At 23.6% G+C, this 23,368-nt stretch overlaps 4 protein-coding genes across 6 annotated transcripts; 2 read left to right on the top strand and 2 right to left on the bottom strand.

Annotated features, from left to right (window-relative positions):
- Positions 1–1,633: 1,633 nt before the first annotated feature.
- Positions 1,634–4,689, top strand: LOC128965766 (reticulophagy regulator 3-like). The gene is made up of 5 exons (XM_054312535.1): positions 1,634–2,101; positions 2,179–2,288; positions 2,389–2,419; positions 3,555–3,766; positions 3,829–4,689. Exons 1-5 carry the CDS (start codon positions 1,866–1,868, stop codon positions 4,344–4,346), a joined length of 1,107 nt encoding a protein of 368 aa, XP_054168510.1. The 5' UTR covers positions 1,634–1,865; the 3' UTR covers positions 4,347–4,689.
- A 109-nt stretch (positions 4,690–4,798) lies between these two features.
- Positions 4,799–5,396, bottom strand: LOC128965775 (60S ribosomal protein L37a-like). Its single transcript, XM_054312547.1, has 2 exons — positions 5,284–5,396; positions 4,799–5,217 (listed from the first exon to the last, which is right to left on the bottom strand). The coding sequence occupies exons 1-2, from the start codon at positions 5,284–5,286 to the stop codon at positions 4,942–4,944; spliced, it is 279 nt and encodes a 92-aa protein (XP_054168522.1). The 5' UTR covers positions 5,287–5,396; the 3' UTR covers positions 4,799–4,941.
- Positions 5,397–6,821: 1,425 nt separating this feature from the next.
- LOC128965983 (acyl-CoA-binding protein homolog) lies at positions 6,822–7,801 on the top strand. Of its 3 annotated transcripts, XM_054312798.1 has the most exons (5): positions 6,822–6,923; positions 7,012–7,146; positions 7,235–7,349; positions 7,424–7,486; positions 7,556–7,801. In XM_054312798.1, the coding sequence occupies exons 2-5, from the start codon at positions 7,132–7,134 to the stop codon at positions 7,630–7,632; spliced, it is 270 nt and encodes an 89-aa protein (XP_054168773.1). In that variant the 5' UTR covers positions 6,822–6,923; positions 7,012–7,131; the 3' UTR covers positions 7,633–7,801. The 3 variants fall into 3 exon arrangements, with proteins under 3 accessions (XP_054168773.1, XP_054168766.1, XP_054168757.1); XM_054312791.1 differs by having other exon boundaries at positions 6,822–7,146; XM_054312782.1 differs by lacking the exons at positions 6,822–6,923; positions 7,012–7,146 and having other exon boundaries at positions 7,202–7,349.
- Positions 7,802–8,961: 1,160 nt separating this feature from the next.
- On the bottom strand, positions 8,962–9,516 carry LOC128965024 (tRNA methyltransferase 10 homolog B-like). Its single transcript, XM_054311681.1, has 2 exons — positions 9,451–9,516; positions 8,962–9,360 (listed from the first exon to the last, which is right to left on the bottom strand). The coding sequence occupies exons 1-2, from the start codon at positions 9,514–9,516 to the stop codon at positions 8,962–8,964; spliced, it is 465 nt and encodes a 154-aa protein (XP_054167656.1).
- Between the last annotated feature and the right edge of the window lie 13,852 nt (positions 9,517–23,368).

Below are 23,368 nucleotides of genomic sequence, written 5' to 3'. Positions count from 1 at the left end.
GAATAGTTAATCAAATTTCAAAATTCCACATATCTTTAAAATATTTAATAAAATCATATCAAATCTGAAACCACCAGTTGATGTGATGATTGTCATCATACAGACCATACCATTATTTTTAATAAATTTTCCGATTAGTTATTTTTGAGATAAGATTTTGTTTTTTTTTCAATTTCCTTTTTGCGTCAATTAAGTTACAATTGTTTATATAGTGATGTTTTATATTTTTTTAAATATAAACAAAAAAATTATCAATATAAAAAACTAGTTGATTATTGCAAAAAAAGTTTACAAATTGTTTTTCAAGAAAATTTCAATAAACAATAAATAAATTAATAAATCAAACAAAATGAATTGTGTCATAACATCCGTTCAAATATTATCTTAATGTTTTCAATAACAATAAATACAATTTATATTTATTAAATGATATTATTTTAAACTAATTTATTATTAAGTATCTATAATATTGATAAACAAATATAAATATATCAATGAAAAATTGCAATAAAATATACCAAATTATAGGCATAATTGTGCATGCTTCATTCTTAATTTAAAAAAAACAAATATTTTTTATTGATAAGCAAATATACTGTAGATTTTAAAATATTTTTAAAAATAAATCATTACTTAACAACACTTATATGACCAAAAAATGCACTTATTTATTATATAATCACGTGATTAACACTTTAAAAAACTAATAAGTTTCATCAAAATGATCATGACAAGTTTTTATTTAAAATATTGTTTAATTAATTATTTTAAAACATTTGTAACATATAATGTATTGTACAGTAGATATATATATATATAAATATGAGATATAAATGTGTATATCATAGATCATTAATAAAAACTTAATTTTTAAAAWTTTAATCACTAAAGGTTAGTGTATTGTAAAATTTAAATAAAGTTAAATTATGTTAGAATTAATTTTATAATTGCATTACAACTGTTAAGATAAAAATATTTAATTATTAATTATTTTTTAAAAAATTATTATTTATAATCCARCTAATTATTTAAATATATAATAATTATTATTAATTAATAATTAATAAAAATAATTAACTATATAATCTATTAAATGAATTCCAAAAAACACCATGTTCATATTTTATAATAATTCTATATAATGTATTAAATTAATACTACAGAACTGTAGACTAAATTGAATATAATATTGTTATTTAATAAAAGTTGTCTGTAATGTATATTATAGCGACATCTAATGTATTGGAAATGTATTAAYATTACTATTAATTATTATAACCATTCAATAGATGGCAATACAATATACAGTAATGTTATTAATGAAAGTGAATGGCTTTTAATACATAAATGTAATATAAATGTAATTTACATGTATTTGACTGCCTTTACACTGACTCTAGTGTTCATCCCTTTTGAATACTATTATATGTAACAATCATTTTATAACCAAATAGTATTACTATTTAATATTACATAATATAATATAATACTAATGTTTTGCAAATAAAATAAAAAGTACCAAATTAGTCAACAATAGAGATAGACTGTTATTAACAATTGTTTTGATTACACAATAATACAGACAATAGTGTTGTTTACTCATTAAAGCCTTGAAGTGAGTGAAGCATTGATTGAATGGTTGAATCAATGAGTCATACATTAAATTGAATACAAGTTTTTAGTAGTAATTGTTTGAATCATATGTCATATGTATTGCGTAATCAAATGAATAAACAAATTAAATATAATATTTAATTGCAATGTATTTGTAATTATAATTGAAATGATTTTTCATTGATATGTGATATTTATTTTGCCATTTATTTTGAGTGAATATTTTTAAGTCAAATCCCGAAATACAAGCCATGAATAGGTTATCATTTAGTCTCGTGAAGGACTTCTTCACCAATCGAGTGCTACGACGACTGACCACTGATGGCAACGAGTCTTCACCGATGGAGTCAATACCGGCTAAAGAGGTGACACTAAAGGATGTTATGATACGATTGGAGCCAATGTTTGTATGTCTTCAGCGGATCCTAATATGGGAACAGCCCTATCACTCTGCCGTTTCTTTTCTTGCTTTTAATTGTCTTTATTGGTATGCATTTTCTTAACCATTATCTCTAATATCATATCCACTAATGAAATCATTTATTAATGTCATCCTATGTTTAGGCTCTTTGTTTGGTTCAATAGATTTCGTTTTTATTCATATCTTGGATTAGCTTTGTTTTGCATTCATTTCTTTAAACTTTGGACTCAATATATATGGCCTGAGATTAGAGGTATATAATTGTAAATATTGTTTTGTCAACTAAAGTGTTACTCAAATGATATTTTAATTTATTTATAATTTATATTTTAATCTTTTTTATTGTCCAACAGTTACACCAAACGAATTGACAGATACTGAGGGGTAAGTCATGTCTTATTGTATGTAAATTTGCAGAGTTTAACAAAACTGGTGAACCATTGGCTGTAAGCCAACGCCAGATTGGCTTCAATTTGCACCAAAATCTTATGTTTTAAGACATAATCCATTTGAATGTGACTTTTATTGTTATCAAAATTATATCAATGATTATAAAACGAGTCACAAGTTGTCTATTAATTACTTTTATTATTAACTTTCRACTATTATTTTCATTTAAATGTTGCATAACTTTGTTTTGAGTAAACATAGTATCTTATCGTTTATTATTTTGTTTATTATATTTATTATGGGATTCCCTTTAATTGAAGCTCATGTGATATACTGTATTAATTAGTAGCGATAGTGTGAATCATTTTATTGATTTATCATTTTTTTTATATCGATGTACTGTACAATACAATATAAAAATGTATATAACAAACAAACAAACATTTTTCAAACATTATTCCTACAATGAATATGCAGTTGTAAATGTGATAAATAGTTTTATATATATATTTTTGAATTAGTTTAAAATACAATTTGTAAGTCTATTATGACATCATAATAATTACTTTTTTTTATTTAATTATCAGTTGATCCCTTTGTTGATGAAATTAGTGGTATTTTCACTCATTATAATTGATTTGATTATTTTAATTATTATTTATTTATCATTTATTATAAAAGAGTTTATAGAACTCTAAGTTTTATATTGTTTATCAAATTGTTTGACTTTCAAAGCAAACAATTTGAAAGTTTTAGTTAACTAAAAATAAATTAAAAATATTATTTCAATGTTAAAATTTGTTTTAATTTTTTTTAATGAGCCAAAGGCCCCGATTTTTTCAAAACTATTTCTAAGTATATTATACTTTGTTTTTGTGTTTTAGTAATTTGTATTAAAGTTATTGCAATGTATTAGTAATTTTTCGGCTTTTTATAACTTATGTAATCACGAGTTTGTTATATAAGTTTTGCGCGTTTGAAATAGTTTTTTGTTTGTTTATATCAAACAACTTATGCGAAACTTTAGCTAAAATTCATGCAATCAATTGCTATTGAGTTGAGCACTGAATTATTATGACAACATTTTGAAGTAATAATTAAAAAAATTGTTAAATTTATTTTGTATTAGATGGACACCCGTTCACCCGCAAGTGCTGAGTGCACCCGAAATTAACCACTATATTAACGAAATATATATTATGTCAAAAGCTACCATCTTATGGTTCATTAGATTAAGACGTGAAAAACATTTAAAATTTTTTATAATTACAACATTTATATTAGTCATGAGTGCTATTATCGGACGACTGGTTCCCGGAGCCCTAATTGTATACTCTATTAGTAAGTATTATTGTATTTAAATTATATTTTTAAAATTAATACAAAATTGATTGGTTTAATAGCAATGATATTGGCTTTGGGTCCGGGAGTTGTTTTATATGTATTACCAGAAGGTTTATATGATGTTTTGAGAAATTATTTTATTCCCAATCAAAATGATGATGAAATTGATTGTAAAGAATCTCCTGATAAGAAACTAAGTGATGATATATCTGAAAAACAGAGACTTTCTGAGAGTGCACTCCACAACTTCTTACTCACCACTGACTTTGGTGTCGATCCAGAAGATCAAAGTGAAACCTCTTCACTACAACTATTGTCTGAAACACAGCTCGACATTACTCTCGACAAAGAACTGGGACTCGATGTTCAGTTCAATGACGATGACATTAAACTGGACACCCGTTCCTTAAGTTCACATTCAAGTCGGTCGAGTAAATCTAGTGGTGGACTTCGCTTTTTTGCCTCACATTTTAGTCGGAATAGTAGTTCCGATAATATTGAGGACGACTATGAGCTGATATCTGACTCTGAAATACCTGATTTAGCCAAAGGTTTACAGAATAAGAAACAAAAATAGATATCCTTTCAGTTAATCATTAGATTATTACGTTTTTTTATTTGACTTTAATGACTGTCGGAAATGTCTTAAAGGGCACAATAAGTTATTGTCTTACTGTAAGCTAATAAGTATTTAATAGTCACTCATCGGATCAATACTTCATCAGTGCTTTCAAACCAAATTACAAATTACTATATATCGTAATACTTAATATTTAACAAATTGACTTCTCATACATATTAGATATATTTGCTTTGAAACTAAACCAAATAATGTTTTTTAAAATTAAATCAAAAGTCAAATCATATAATTATAAATTTATATTTTAAAAATCAGATATTTTAAGTGTTGTGTATATTTATGATTTTAATTTTGTAAAGTATCACATAATATAAACCAAATCATATATTTGTTTAATTAATAGTACCATTCAAAGCCTTAATGTGTATTAAAAGTGTATCAAATAAATAAATTATTGCTTTTCGTATTTAAATCAATTTTATCCAAATATTTATTAATATTTAAATATTAATGGGTTTTAATCATTAAATATGACATTCATTAGACAATCATTAAGGAGGCGACAGATGATCAAAAAATTTGGTCACAAAGTTTATGACTCCTTAAGATCGCGAAGACGTCGAACGGCTGACCTGATGGTAGCGGCAGTGGTAGTACTGAAGACATAGGCACCGCCGGCAACAGTCTTCTTACAGGCCGAACACTTCCAGATACCGACACACGTCCTCTTCATCGACTCTTTGCCACAGAAGGTGCAGCTGTACTTCGAGTGTTGTGTGATCTCCATCTTCTTAACCATCTTCCTGAGTGACGCACCATAACGGGTGCCATACTTTCCAACGATTCCCACTTTCTTTGTTCTCTTAGCCTATTATCATATCAATGGTTAAAGTATTAATTATTTAAATTATCCATAAATTTGATCAAAACATACCATTGTTTACGTATTGGATGTTTCACTCTGTGGTCACACTTAAGGAAAAGGAAGTCTAAACAAGTCGTCGTTTTCACCTAAACTCTGCAACAATTATAACATCAATGATGTCTTCAAAAGTCAATTGTATTAATAGTAATAGTCTTTGACTGATATTCAATACATCACTCATTTAATGAMAATTTATTTGTTTGTAATTTTAATTGCATTTCAAACAATCAATTTTTAATAGATATTTAAAACTAATAATTAATTATTAGTAAGTATTAAATAATTTATGAAATATTATATCTATTTTTAATTTGTATTCAATTAAATTACATATATATTGTAATAACAGTAATGTATATCAATAGATGTCGTACCACTTGTRCCGGTTATAYAGTATTAAACAATAAATGAAAATGAACATGGACAATTTTATTTAATAATTTCAATTTGTAATACAGTATATAACATTAACATATAACAATTTTATAACAATTTTATAACAATTTCTATTATTGCTCGGAATTTTGATTTATTAAATCATAATTTTTTAATTTAATTAAAACAAAAATGAAATTTAGTAACTTTTTAAATACAGTATAAGATATATTGTCTAAAATGTATATCTTGTTATTTTTAATTTTATAAGTTCTAAATTAATTAGCATGTTAATTTTATTTTGAAAAATAACATTTAATTTATTATATTTTTTAGTTTTATCATATATTATTTATAAATCATTATTGTTAAATTGATACAATTATAAATATTATAAACAATTTATTGAAATGATGTGCTAAAACAATATTAATTTGTTGATTCAGTATTAATTAAAATGTGATAATTTGACAACAAAATAATTAGCAAATTGTTAATTTTAATTTATTAATACTTATTTTTGAAAAACTACTCTAATGTTTAATAAACTTGAATTATAACTTTTATTTTAAATTAAAACACTTGTATATTAAAATTTTGATAACAATATCAATCATAAATTATTAAATATCATATAATTTATACAATAAATTCATTGATTTATTACAAAATTGTTTCCATACATATAAAGTTTATATTAAGTTATATTATAAATTCATTTAATTTAATAAAATGCTATAAATGAATGCATTGATAACTATTAGTCAAATAATTTTATTATAAATTATAAGTTTATATTTACGATACGATATGTTATAAATTGAATTGAATTGATATGCAAATAACAAATTGTGTCATAAAATAGTGTATTTTTGTGACAAACAATTAGCAAATAATTTTGTCGACACTTTCCACTAGTTTTCCCACTAATTCACATAATTTGCGGACAATTTTTCTGTTGACTCATATTATTATACAGTTATTGTATTACAGTATATATGATATATAAAAATAATAATTGAATTTAATTTAATATTATTATAATTATTATTAAAATAACTTATGATTCATAAGTAGGTCTGTGTTTGGGTTTGACCCGAAAGGTGGAGCACTTATTAGGTGTATAGCAATGTAGAGGTAGTGTAGAGGGAAAGGCATATAATATGAGGTGATATACACTGATATACATAATATACTGCAGAGGTTTACCACTAAACTACACGTGACGTCAGCTTATCATAACTGAAGTCTACTTTTTTTGACAACAGTTTCTTGTAATAGATTTTATTGTCCGGTTTGAGACCAATTGACACCAATTGTAAACATTTTTTTCTTGTTGTTGTTATCTTTGCATAACAATAGACAACAAGTGGACCAATCAGTTGCTATAAAACTTGATTACAAGTGTTGCCAATATTTAAGTCACTCTTTAGTTGTATCACTTGTTAGACGTATTCATCACAACCACAATCTCAAGACATCATGAGCTTAGAGCAGGTATTGTCAACTGAATCTATACTGTGATTACAATATCTGTATAACAATGATATAATAAATGGTTAACGAAATGTCTTACAATATCCAGAACTTCCAGAAGGCTGTCCAAGACGTGAGAAAACTGAAAGCTAAACCAACGGATCAAGAGTTGCTTGAGGTTTACGCACTCTTCAAACAATCCTCTGATGGCGATTGTAATACAGGTTTGACGTGAATTKTGTGACCAATTAGTGACAATTTTATTAAATTTTGAATTTTTGTTTTGCGGTGACCACAGCCCGACCCGGTATGCTTGACCTCAAAGGGAAGGCTAAATGGGACGCTTGGAATGGGAAGAAAGGTTACCATTGATTGTCATGTCATTAGGTTTGGGTCCACAAGAATTAAATTGATTTTCTTTGATTGATAGGTATGTCTAAAGACGAGGCTAAGGCTGCATACGTCAGTCGTGTCAATGCATTGGTAGAGACATACGGAGTCTCATAATTGTTTGGACCATAAAATGGTTTCACAAGTTTTTTTAGATATAAATAATAGTAATATATATATAATTGTGTTTTACTCTTGTATTTTGTATTCTTTTGGGATTTTTTTTATAATAGATAATTATTTTGAATACAATCTAATTTATACTTTAATAATAAATATTTTTTATTAGGATTTTTTTTGGTTATTTGTGTCATTTATATATAATTTTTTTCATTCATTGTATATACAATTCAATTATTTAAGTCTTACTCTATACATATACCGGTAATTACCTATAAATATATGAGTATAAACATAATAATTTGATATTTATTTACCTGTAATATTAGGGAAAATCCTTTACTCGTAATATTAATATAATCATAAATTGGTGGAAACTTTTTAAAGTTTTCATGAAAAATTAAAACAATTTTAAAAATTACTATTTATGTATAATTACCATGATAATTTGTTTGCTAATTGGTCAGATGGTATTGTAATTATTTTTTATTGCTATTATTTTTATTGGTGTTTCAATACTATTATTTAATTTAGTTTCTAGATATTTATTCTATTAATAATAAAATTCACAATTTTTATTATTAATTAACAAAATGTTTTTATTGTAATACTATAAAGTTATTAATTTAAGTGACATTATTTTGTGTCTAGAACTGTATGTTGTATAGAAAAACTTAAGTTTTTATTAAAATAGTTCAAAAAAGTATGTAATGTGTGACTTAAAACCACTAAACAATTTTCATAAATAAAATTTACAAAACAATTGTCATTAATAGTAAGGATTCTTGCAAAATATAAAMTCTATTAATTTAATGTCTAGTTTTGCATGAATTATATTCATATAAGAAATTGTAAGTTTTGAAATGATATAAAAAATAAAATAAAATTTGGTTTCATTTTCTTCATAATCAAATTCAATGACATTTTACATAAAGGATTATTTATAGGAAATATAAAATTATTATTTAAAGAATTTCCAAATCATTGAATTATTCACTAGACTTTGAAAATAATATTTTGAAATACCGCAACTATAAATTTAAACTGTATTTTACTAATATTTTGTGTATTATATATGAATTGCAATACTTTTTAGTCATACTTTAGGTATAATTTTTTAGATAATTACACTTTTTAGTGTAGATTAAAGGTCACACATTTTATGAAACAAAAATGTATATATATATATTTGTACATGGGTATATTTATTACAATATATTATACTGTATTTGTTATAGACATAGATTTATGTATCCATAGTATGATAATTATACAGTACTTAATGATGAYATTATTAAATTTGCGCAAATGTGCAATAAGTGTGGTTCAAATTGATTGTGAAACCAAATCGCTATTAACATTACTAATGATAGATTTAGTCCAATCATTGGTAACATAAAAGTCTAATAAAATAGCAAATGTCTGATAGGGTGACAATACTTGGTTATACCACTTCCACATTACGTACTCATCAATGGGTAATCTGACGGAACGGATGCCATTTCTCAGAGCACTATCATAAGTGTTCAACTTTTGTGATGATTGTCCCGTTGAGGCACCGATTATATACATATCGGTTGAAGTCAAGGATGTCAGTGGTTTAGGCGAATCGGCACTCAAATAGACTAATTGATGTTTAGGAAAGACATCCAAATATGACTTTCTGTGTAATGTTGACTTCAATTGATTGTTTAAAAGCGATGATGACATTGAAGTCATACTTGACTTGCAATCAGTTAAATGGATATCAAATGATTTATTTTTATGATATTTACTATAATTTAATTCAACTATTGATTGAATTTGTGTTAATACATGTGTCACTTCTTTGTTAGTCATTTGTCCCATAAATTGCATATCAATTATCACTTTTTGTCTCATTTCTTGAGTTATGCATAAACTATGCTTACATTTGATATCTTTTATATGAATCCCATAATATTGATAGTTATTTGTTAAAAATTTTATTAAAATYAATTGTCTTGGATTTGATGAAAACATAATAAATTTTATTTAAAAAATGTCTATTAAATTAGATTAAATAAATAATATATAAATATTAAGCCGAAACAATACAGTCTACAAAATACATATTCAGTACAATATATATAAATGTTTAAATGAATAATAATAATAATAATATTAGTTAAACTTTGAATTTAAAATTGTTTACAAACATAATCTAATTATAATTGAAAGCAAAAGTGACACCTATTAACATAAAATTGATGAACCTTGGTTATTGTGTTATAATCAAACATTCAAATCATTAAAAGTATTTTTATCAAAATTTTGATATTTAAAATAAACTCATTTGAGTTATACTTTTGTGTTTTTTGTTTAAATTAAACACAATTGAAATTTTGTATATATTTATAAAATACTATGAAATAGCAATGAAGCGACAATAATATGGGAATTACAATAATGACTTTAAAAATCTATGAGCTCTTCAATAGATTTTTGATGTTATAATAGATTATATTATCGCTTCAATAGATATTTTATATTTAGCAAAAAAATAAGGTTTAATAGGTTTAAATTTTCTTTCAAAAAAAATATATTAAAAACTAAAGAGTTTACGTTGCTATTTGATATATTATATATAATTTTTATTTTATTTCAAAAAATGAATATTATATTTTAAGTTATTATATGAAAATTTAAAGTATTTCCTTAAATGCATATAATGTGTAACTTTTATATCATTGTTTTGTTGTTTAATTTTTCTATAAATAATTATGAAAATATTTTGTCCATATTTCATGCGCTTTACAAAACTTAATAACATTAAAAAAACAATTTATAGTAATAATCAATTTATTTAAATATCAACACAATTTAGCTTATGATTAATTATTATATAAATTTTTAATTTATTAATCAATCTTGGATCAAACCAAAGTTATTAATTGCAAAAATAAAAATATAGACATTACTATTATTAAAATTTAATTTATTAGTTATTCAAAAATATATTTAAACATATTGCAAGTGACTGGTAATAAATAATATAATTGGTAATTAATTTTTTTATTAATTTAAAATAATAGTAATAATAWAGTATATATATATATATCAATATATAGGAGTTACATAAAATTACTAAAATTATTTTTAGATCGATAACTTACATTGAATTTACAGTATTATTATTGAAATATTGAATTAATTAGATACTAATATAAATAAAACATTAATTACTAAAAATGATTGATTTATTACATTATATCTATACATATTGTATATAATAATATATTGCTATATTAGACTAGTGTTTGACTGAATAGATTCATAATTGGTTGCCGTATAATAATATTGAGGATTGAATTGAATGACTGATTCCTTTTTATGTATAGCCCAGGCCAAGTAGAAAGCACTGGCAGATAATAATATTTCGATAATAGCATGAATGAGCTCAATGTAAACGGTGGAAGTTCCGGGAAGACCGTGTAAAAAGGCCGGGATCTCAGTTTCGTAGGGAATTCCAGTGATCTTTAAGAGAACCATTGCTGAGATGGTTCTCATAGCAAATGTTACAATCATAATAACACCGTAAGCCATAGTCATACAAAAATTTTCGGTGTAGGCACCGATAAAACCAATTAGTGCTGTGCCGATGGTCACAAACGATGCAATCATATACGAACCGGCCTTTAAACTGGCAGACGGGACCACTGCCCACAACAACAGCAATAGATTTGCCATAAAAACAAAGGCTCCGACAATGAAGTACAATACGGACACAAATTCAATTGTTGTCTTCACTGACTTAACCCAAACAACTTTTATAGACATTTCGGATAACATATCAATAAGTGGTGGAGTGTTTAACAAACGTTTTAAAAACTTATATTATATATACAGTATATAATAAATTCAAAATGTTTTTTTAGATCATAGCTTTCAAACTGTTAAGTAACTGATTTTGATATGAATTTAATCAGTTTATAAGACAACCAAAATATTGTGTTAAACTCGATGAATCTTAAAGCTGTCTCATATATATATAAATCGCTGACTACTTCAAAAAGTCTTATAGTCGCCAATTGAGACAAATTTTTGGTGCACAACATCCCAATGCTATCTCTCAAGTTGTCTCTATGGTAACGATCTTTACGAGTGGAGACATCAAGTCTGAGCTTCGATGGATGCGTCGGAAAGGGATCTATCGATGCACTCATAACATCAGTGATAGTTATCGTTGTCTTATTTACCCATTTTTTCAATTTATAGACTTTTTCATTAATCACACAAACATTTTTCTTTTTTATCTATATATATATATATATATACAAATCCATATAAATTTGAGAAAACATCAAAACTGTTTTCACATATCACTTATATTATGATAACTTCATTGCATCAATGCTTTAATAAATCATATTTGATGTGTATTTCATTTAATGATATACTGAAGTGTAACTCTATATATATATATATATATATACCGTATATATAGTACTGTTATCTAAAGAGAAAAAAATGATATTATTTAATGAAATGCAAATAATTCAGTCTTTAAGAACACACTATTGAAAAATTTAATTTATATTTAATAAAGACATTAAATGATAATTTAGTGAATGCCTGAAATTAATGAAAAATATGGGATACATAATTTGAAATATAAATTTTGTATAATAGTAATTATGTTAAACTTAAATGCTTAAAAGTACGGTATCTATTAATTAATTAATTAATTAGTCTTTATTAATTGCCATATTATTGAGTGGAGCAGTAGTAACGGGTGGTATGGTTTGGTTGTCATCGGATTGTTGTATCTGTTTATTATTACTATGAGTTGTACCTCTTTTGGTAGTTTTGGCAAAATGACAAACACATGGTATGAGAACCAACTCAATGGCGACAATGGCAGCACTGATTATAGTTGTCACGCGGACTGGATTGTGGTCTACAGTGAAGGCATACATACAGATTGTGGCTAAGAAAAAGACAATCCTTAAGAGTGATGCCATCACTAATGCTATACTATATGTGGACAATAGACTCGGTTCCTCTTTATTGACGGCCATCACTCCCAGCGCTGATACCAATATAGTAATGCTACCAAATAGTAGGATAACACTGGGAGCACCAGTACTTGGGAATCGGTCCTCAATAATGGCCGTAAAGTTGGTCGACGTATTGGTCTCATTGTTTTCATGTAATTTGTCGGACTCGTCGTCCAAATTATATTCAAATTCATTGACTGTACGCAAGTTTATGGCTTCAATAATGCCATCAATAAATATAAGACATCCCACTATGAATATAAACGATATAACTAAAAGTATTAATCGCTTAATCACTTTCACCGATAACATAGTTATTATATTAAATAAACTTTAATATAAACAACAATCTAATCATTATTTAATTTTAATTTTTTTTTCACAAAGAAGTCGACTCTTTTGTATTCACTATTGAGTTACGTTACAGACATTCAATTAAAGCGATTGAGAAATGTAGTCAAAAATAGATTATCTTTTTTTAGTGACATAACAAACAAACAAAAATGTTTTACATTTACAAAAAATTTTCAACATCTTTAATACAAATACATAAATTTCTATTTAAATTATCATTTTTTTATTTGCAAATATATTTTCAATAATTAATTTATAAATATTTTGTTTTCATCATAATCTTATAAATACTGAACATAAATATAATAAATAAATATTAATATTTTAGTGAATTAAATAAAGTATTAGATTTTAAGTAATAATATAGAGTAATACAAGAATATTCTACAAAATTTATAACATATAATAATAATAATAATAAACTGTATATTTAATTGTTGAACTTATTTCTTATAAAACAAAATCTTGTTTTCTAAATGTGAATCCATTTATTCAATAAAATATGTTCAATAAAAATATAAACTAAATGAACAGTAAAAACATAAATTAAATGAACAATAAAAAAAACATCCAATAATACTACAGCTAATAATTTATATCAAATGTCCCCCAAATGGCTTAAATGAAAATTACATAATAAAAAAATTATAATTAAATTTTAAACTATACATTGTTTCTGAATTTTATGAATTTTCTGTATATTTTTTTAAATAAAAAATAAAATGCAATAATCTTGTGGGTAGTTTTTTACGTTTTTATAATATTTTAATATTAAACCAAAWTATTKGTTATGTATATAGAATTGCTAAAAGTTTTTTAATTATAAACATTAATTTTTAGGCAATAATGTGGATAATAATAAATTTAATTACATTGAAAATTTTTCAACATTTAATAAATATTTTATTATGGTAATTGGTAATTGATAAATTTATATTATACAATTAATAAAAACAGTTATACTTATAATAATAAGATACTATATATCTATATTATTTTATTTAAATATTATTTATATTTAGTAACAATTTTAATAATTAAATTAATATTTGATCTATAATAAATTAAATTCATAACCTTAAAACATAAAATTATTATTATTATTATCAATTAAATATTAACAAAATAACAAAAATATTTTAACCATATAACAAAAATTAAAACATTTACATTATTTTTTAAACATTAATAATTTGAAAGCAAATAAAATCATTAACAAATGTACCGTTTGTTTATCAATCAATTAGTTGTTTAAACAATTTCGCACTGATTTTGTTGGTCCTCCTGTTGTATCTCTGATTCACTTTCAACGTTGTCGACACCGCTTTTGGTAATACAGGCCATCCTGAAGGCCAACAGTGCCAATAGTGCGCCGACAATGACATGAAATATGCCGACCGAGTAGTTCTCAAAYAGTGATTCATTTATGTGTTGTTCACTTCCGAGACTAACAGTGATGCCAACRACGATTGAGACAATTAAAACTATGCCATAGATTATTAAAAGTGCAAAACTTTGTTCAATTCCGGCCCAAAGTCCTAATATGGCARTGAATGTGCTGACAATGGATTCAATAATTAAATAAATGGTTTGATGTTTGTTGTCTTTGGCGGTGATGTCTGTCTTGTCATTAGTTGTCGATAAGTTGTTGTCAGACATTGTATCTCCAAATGATGTCAACATTTGATTCATTATAAGTAATCCACGAATTGTTTTCACCCAAACATAAACTATTATCAAAGTGTTGGCCAAAATCAATGTGTATTTCATTAGAGCTTGACTTCTGTTTAGAGCCATTTCCGTACTCTTTATAAATGTTTGGACTTTTGATATTTAAGACTTAGTTTTCTTTAGTAAAATAAGTGATAGATAAACAACAAAACAAATAAATGTCACACAAAACAAAATAATTACTTAAAGCCCAGTATTGATTAACAATATATATATATATATATTGTAAATCAAAACTTTTAATACAAACGGCAAAAATCTTTGATAAATATTTAAAATATTTTAACTAAAGAACTCGAATATATCATGAAATATGTATTAAAATCTTACAAAACATAAGTTTTTGTAAAAGATTTGATATTTCTTGTGAAAAATAAGTTGTCGTTTCTATGGAAATATATATCATCTTTTGGTTTGTCTTTATTTGACTCATTTTAAGAAGTGATACCTCCCTTCTCCACACTTCAAGCACTCGCAAACACCAACACATCATTTATCATCAAATTTATTAGACATTCATAACATTTATTATTTTTTGTTTAACTCAATACTTAACAAATTGTTTTCCCATTTAAATAATTAATTTATTTATAGATAAGTTTTAGTTTTATTATGTTTTTAATTAAATAATCGTTATCTCCTTGATTGATGTAAAATTAATTATTTAATAGTTATCAATAGTAAAACATTGATCTATTATACAGTATTTAAATTTAATTTTTAACATGGTCAAAAGCATATTTTTTAAAATATTTTTATATCTAATATGTATCTAATGTCTAATAATATATCTATCAGTAAGGTATCAATGCTCTAACATAAATAAAACAAAATTGTTTTTATTATTGTAATTTTTATAAATATTTTTGTTATGATATTTAAATATTTAGTAAATTTTCTAATAAATTACAGGATTTCATCCGTAAGTTATATAATTATTAAATAATTTACATTATAAACCATTTATTATTTTATACAAATAAATACAAACAACTTTGCAATTCTTTAAATAAAGTTTTTCTTAAAATAAATTCTGTATAAATAAGATTATTTTGTTACTAATTTAATTAAATTTAATAAATGATACAAATTGGCAAAAATATATTATAATTACAATTTGTTATTAAATGTTATTATCATATTTTTATATACTGTATAATTATATATTTATTTATTGACAAATAATTGAGAAGTTCATGAATTAACTACTGAAATATGTTAACCCAATTAAATCATTTCCTAACTGACACTCTCTTTAGCTATGCTTTTGGAAAACTGATTGAATCAAAAATATGATGAAATCATTGATGTATTTCCGATCCAATAATCACATGAAATCATCAAAAATTACTATATTTTTTGATGTTTTTGTTTTACGTATTATTATTTTTTCTAAACTAATATATATATAAAACATAATTTTTTAAATAATAATGTKTGTTAGCAAAACTAAAATGTATCTMAAATTTTGTMACATAATTTTAATCATATATTGTTTGAAAAAGTCAATTATCTGTGACCATAGAAGACATTCATCATTAAATTTGTTAAATAATAATAAAAGTAGTGTTATTAATATGAATATTAATATTACTACTTCTACTACTCAAACAATAATTGATAACAGTTTTGATTTTGAAGATTTTGATGATACCAACAAAGTACTGCGTAAGACATGTTTAATATATATATATATATGACTGAAATGATAATAAATTGATAACAATTTTCTCTCTAAAAAATCAGTTGATATCAATCATAACTGTTCGTCAAATGATGACTGCAATGTCAAACATAGCTTATGTGACCCGACTTTTAATACATGCGAATGTGATATAACATCAATGCAAACATCTATGAAATGTATATATTGTTTAAATTACAATAATTTTATTTATTATCATTATATAAAATACTGTATTAAATACTGTAATATATATTATATTGTTTTTTAAGGTCGAGTTCTATATTGTTCATCAAATGAGGAATGTTTGGTCAAATATGCCGACTCTATGTGTACATTAGGTCGATGTCAATGTATAAGTGGTCGTAAATTTAATGGTAAATGCATTCGGGCTATGGGTATGGCATTGCATTTACTAAATTAATATTACAAACATGATATTAAATAACTTTTTAAAYAATAATAGGAATGATGTTTATGAATCCATTACCCGATTGGGCTATTATATCAATAGCTGTCACATTAGCCCTATCAGTGATAGCGGGAGGTTCACTACAGAAGCGAGAATTAAGACAACATATTATGCGAATTATTAGACTATTCCTTATGAGAGACACACAACTGACCGATCAAACAATGGATTCAATTGATAGTAATAACAGAAATACTGGCAATAATGATGATAATAACAATAATAAGGACATTGAACTTTCAAATATTGAATAATTTTCCCCATAAATCAATACAATTGTGTTTAAATAGTCAAATATAATTGACATTCAAGTTATTAAATTTATTGACGTCTACTTTTGATTAAAATTATATGTAATATTATTTGTAAATATATTGAAATAATTAAATAAATAAATAATTTTACATTTTATAAATTAAAATTTATTAAAAACTATTTTGAAAATAGGCATTTTAAAATGCTTGAATATTACGATTTATAATATAGAGACAATTTATTTAGAAAAAAAAATTATTAATATATAAATAGATTACATGTTGATAATAAAAATTTAACTATTAAATTATTACACAAAAATACTTTCGATTTAACTAGTTTTCTAATAAATATTAATAAACATATTGTGGCGGAACCTGAAACCTAAATATAACAATACAGTGGTTATAATTCTTGATACTAAATATAGTTATGATATTTGATATAATAAAAATTATTATTATTTATAATATCAATAATAAGAAATATAAATCATGTAAAAGTTAAAAAAAATACTAATAACATACTTGTATTAAAAATTAATTTATCTATTATATTACATATTGATAATCATATTAAATTACAAATCTTATTTTACATAATCTTAATTATTATAACAAAGGAAAATATTACGTTTATTAAGTTTGAAAATAATTTGTAATTCAAAAAATTTATTAATTTGGTTAAACAAATTTAAAATAATATTAAACTCTAATGTTTTATTAGTTTTACTGTATAAGTATTATATTACAATAAAAGTTATACAAGAATTTTATTTACAAAAAAAACTAATAGATGTAAAAAATAATTATTATAGTTAAGTAATATACTAATTAAAACATTGATTTAAATATTAAATGACAAAAATAGAAAATAACTGGAAGTAAATGTTTTAAGTAATTAATTGGAAATTTCAATTGTCTTGAGAGGAGTGACTTTGTTGGCCAACTGTTTACTTGTAATCATAAAAATGAGAGAAACAGCGCAAATGAGTTCAACTAAATCAAAGAGTGAGGTCAACAAAATGAAATCAATAGACGCCTCTATTAATGCCTGAGTGGGGAATAGGAACCAACTCATGTAATTGAGTCCAATAAATAAACACATTATCACTGAATACACTATAAGACACAATTTGTTCAGAAAATATGAGCCAATAATCCCAAGTTTGGCCACAATTACGAACACAATGGTGTAAATCAACAAATTTCTTGTCTGCCATTCCTCTGTTTTAAAGTCATTGCGAAGTAGTAATAGCGACACAATACTAATGATACCCAATAAAAATGAGATGAGATTAAGCAAAATGAAAACACTTTGAATTATAATTGTAAACATTTTGAAAGTTTTAATTACTAAATCACTTTTATATAATTAAATTCGTATTGAAAGTACTGTTGATTTATTTTTAAAAAAGATTATAAAATTGAAATTATTGTTTCACATAAATGTTATTTAATTGTTAAGAATTACACATTTTGACAATTTATTAGTTATTATTTACAATTTTCTTTTGTGAACACAGTTTACATGTTTGTAAAGACAAARTTTGTCAATACCTGTATATATTGAAAGCATTTACTAATTATTTTGTCAATTCTTTGTGGAATTTCATGTAATTTCATGAATATTCTTAACATTTTAATCTTGTATTTCAAATGAAAGTATTTAGTCATTAATCACATTTAATGAATAACTAAATAATAGTTTTACTTTGTTGTGTTAAATATATTGTATACTATAAATGGTATTGAACTGAGAAAAAAACATTTCTCAATTTCAAACTACAAATTAGTTGTTAATTGTTTGTCTGTCATCACGTTTTTATGCTACAAAAGGTAATTAAACAAAACAAGAAAATGCAATAAACGAGAACTTCATTGCCATAAACTAAATCGTTTAGACTATAATTGATATCACATAATGTTTTAGATTTTCAGTACAATAACCTCATGATTAATATTTTATACATTTTGGTTGTTAAGATTACCATCGATTTACTATTCAAAACATTGTCTGAAACTATAGTTATGCACAAATACACAAAACATATTTATATTCATTTAATATAACATTTTTTGTTTCTACAAATTGTTATAAAATAAAATATTTGTATGTACAAAATTGTCATAATAATATTTATAAATAGTATTCAAATAAAAATATAACATAAGTTATACGTATCAATATTTATATCATTTATAAATATATACTGTATATATAAATTTATATATAATTTATAATAGTTAAGTATTATTTATTTAAAAAAAGTTATTATTTATAGTGTGATTATATTTAAAGTACAGTATTTTGAATTTGAATTTAACATCATTATTGCAATTAAAGTCATAAACAATAATAGTAAAATTCAAATGATGTTATTGATGTTATTTGTTTATTAAGATAAATAGTACAAAATATCATTTATCGTGATATCTAACTTTTTTAAATAATAGAGTATTAAAAATTATTAGTAACTATTTACTATTCATATAATATAAAGTAAATGTAATAAAATATTGTATTAAATTATTATTGTGTTGAACACGAATTAMTATTATGTATTACTTAAACGAGATGTTAATTTTGAATTATATTTATAAAACTAATATAAACAACAAAAAATGGTTTATCTTTTTACACTACTATGCATTTTATGAAGTTTACTGAACTTAATTTTATAATAAAACAATTTCATAGATTCAATATGTTATATATATATATATAAATATATATATATATATATATATATATATATATATATATATATATATATATATATATATATATAAAATATACAAAATAATTATTACAAAATTAAATATTTTTACTTTAGATTTGAACGTATTTAGTTTTTTACAGCTTAAAAAATAAATATTAATAATTATAAAGTAATTTGTTTTCAACATTTAATTTTTCATTAAAATCCATAGTTTCCACTGTAGTATATTATATTATAAAACTGAATATTAATAAAAATAAAATTAATTTCCAAATATTATGAACACTTTTTTATTAAATAATTTAAATATTTATAAATTATAATAATCACAATATATTAGTGTATACATTTCTCTATAGTATATCTTATATACTATATTATAAAACTTTGTATAATTAAAAGGCAAATGTATTTGTTTGTTCATTAATTAATTGCTTATATTATTTTCTATTGTACACATTAAATATTATTTTTATGTATTATTTACTATATAAATGTAAAACAAATTTAACAATAAATATTTAAAGCTAATCTGTAATGATTGGCTCTGTTTGGTAACAATATTAATAAAATAAGTATAAACTCAACTAAAGTAAAAAATAAAGTTATATTAGCACCGATTATAACATTAATTTGTGAAATACATTTCAAAGCAATTGACACAATGGCTAAAATAATTAGCAAACATTTAAAATATAATGCTCTCAAATAAAATTTGTTGACAATAATGACAATCAATGCAACAATAACTTCACAGATTAGGATCAATGAATACAGTGATAGTAGTAATCGGTTTACATTAGACACTGACAACACTTCGTTACCAATAATAGCCGTCAAAAAKAGATCCGTTACGGCAAACAACAACAATACGGTACTCAATATGACTTTTACACATACATTAGCACCTGTATTGCCAACCATTTCAGTCTTAGCCAACATTTCAACACTGGTTACCAATTAATACGATTGYTTTTTTCAATGTTCATGTCTTTATTTCTATTGATCCACAAGTTTTTTCACAAACTTCTTATTATCTGAAATCATACGGTAAATAAAAAATTATTTTACTTTTAGATTTAAATAATTTATTTTAAATTAAGTTTATAATATTGATATTTAATTTACAATAAATGATTGTAAATTGTTATCAAATAACTTTTAAAAATTATAATATGATTAAAAATTTTACGAATTCACAAATAAAAAAGTTATGACACAATACTCACCATATATTGCTTATCTTTATTAATGAAATTCTCTTTATTTTAAATGTTAGTTTAGTTTTGCATTTTTTCATATCATTAATAAATATCTCTATTTTTATTATATATTACTGTATATAAGTTTCATATAATAACTTATTATATGCGTGACTTATAGACATAACAATACTATAGATTCCGCAAAAAATGGCAATAAATTTGGTTAATTTTGTTGAAAAGTTAGTYTTAATRTTAATGAAGATTTTTTTCAAAGAATACACATCTATATAACATTTATCCGATATATTAAAAATTATTTTTTTATAAATTGTTATTTATACAACTTATTATAATTATTATTATATATACTGTATGTATTTTACTAAAATCATGAAAATGTCAAAACTTTAGTTAAAATTGATGACATAATAATATATTAGATTTAAAGTATAGATATATCCAATGATTATCATTGAAATCAAAGTTCATCGATGTTTAGGGCAGTTGTCAGACGGTATTGATTATAACGACTCTGTCGTCTCTCAACTATAATTTCAAAGATGAGTATACATCCGATGAGCACCTGTATCGATGAGATGCCTATTAATGACAGTAGTAATGACCGGTCAAATGTCAGTAATTGTTTTTCTTCATTCATGAGAGCGTCTAATGTGTTAATTACAAGAAATATTGTGCAACCGATGAATACCGTTCCCAATATGAATGCATATATCGATAAAATGCATATATTTTCTAATCCGACGGCAATGGAGCCAATGATGGACAGACAGTAGGCTATAAGTGCCACTCCTATCAGTGTTTTTTCAATTAGGTCAGTGTTTTCCGTTTGATGGACATAAACCAACACCAAAATAGATAACACAATTACCACTACATTGATTGCTATTAATATATATTTATATCTTATTGAAGACATTGTGTGCGCCTAACTATTAATAATATAAACTAATTGATAAATTTTGTACATTTGTTCAATTTGTTGATCGTTAGTATAGATTTTTTTCATTAAAAAATCACAATATTTTTTAGCACAGAATAAAAAAATACTTGAAATCACATTAATTGAGATTCTTTAAGAATATTCATAACATAAGGAATAATAGTTAGTTATGTTGTAGTAATAGACAAACAATTCATACGAGAAATATTGAGTTTGTGTCAAATTAAAACATTTTTAAAAAATATGATAATTATTAATATGATTTGTGTAGTTGTTTGTGGTTTAGTTTGAATCAACTGTTATTTACTAACAATTAGATGACTGCAAAACATTGCATAACATTTTGAAGTCGTGCCAAATACCAGTGCCAATAGCAATGGTATTCCATGTTTTTATCGATCCCACACTTTTCAACACAACTATCCAATTATATCTATACTGTAGAGTTCAGTATATATATTGTATATATTGTAAACTATACTGTATATGACAAACACTGTGTGTTACTGTAATGTATAATACAATTGGTATATCAATTGTACAGTAATTCACTGTTTGCACTGTTAGTTCAGTTGTTTATACGGCTAAATACAGGCCAAAGACATATAGAGAGTAATTGAATGAATGCTTGAATTCAATAAATGAATCAATGAATGAATACCTCTCTCATGGATCAAGTGCTGCCTCATATGTGTCATAAAATAAGACATGTCTAAAAAAGCACTGGTAGTACACAATATAATATAATAATTATAATATTAATATAATATTAGTAATACCAGTATTACAGACATTTGGATATGTACTGACAATTAATGGATAATTTATTTCAAATTGAGGTCAATGTTTAGAAAACTTAAATTTTTTAATTGAATTTAATATAATATATACAATATATGAGAGCTATTGTACTGTATATTATAAAAKTATGTAYTSTATAAAAGCAGAAATTTTATATAAATAGTATAACTAATGGAAATGTCTGTCACATTAAGTAATAGTTATTTATAGGAAACATTAAATTCACACCAAAATTGTATTGAAAATTACCATCAGTTGAATAAATATCTTTCAAAATAAATGTAAATAACATTTAAATTACTATTCATTTTGTTTGGCCTAAACTGACATAAAAATGACCTAATTTTATGATTTGTAATAAACATATTGTTTTATAAACACAACACTTTTGTTTCAGTTGTTAATACTTTATATAAAATAATACGTATTTTAAAAAGACTTTTGTTWAAACTTTTTTTTGTTGTTAAATATTGCTAACAATTAAAATGTACTAATAATAAATTGCAATTTTTWTTATTATTTATAGTATA

The sequence above is a fragment of the Oppia nitens genome, unplaced genomic scaffold (assembly GCF_028296485.1).
Source record: "Oppia nitens isolate AA-2021 unplaced genomic scaffold, nextdenovo-longstitch-racon4-pilon3 scaffold10_pilon_pilon_pilon, whole genome shotgun sequence".
Lineage (NCBI taxonomy): Eukaryota > Metazoa > Arthropoda > Arachnida > Sarcoptiformes > Oppiidae > Oppia > Oppia nitens.
This window is presented reverse-complemented; position numbering and strand designations above follow the sequence as displayed.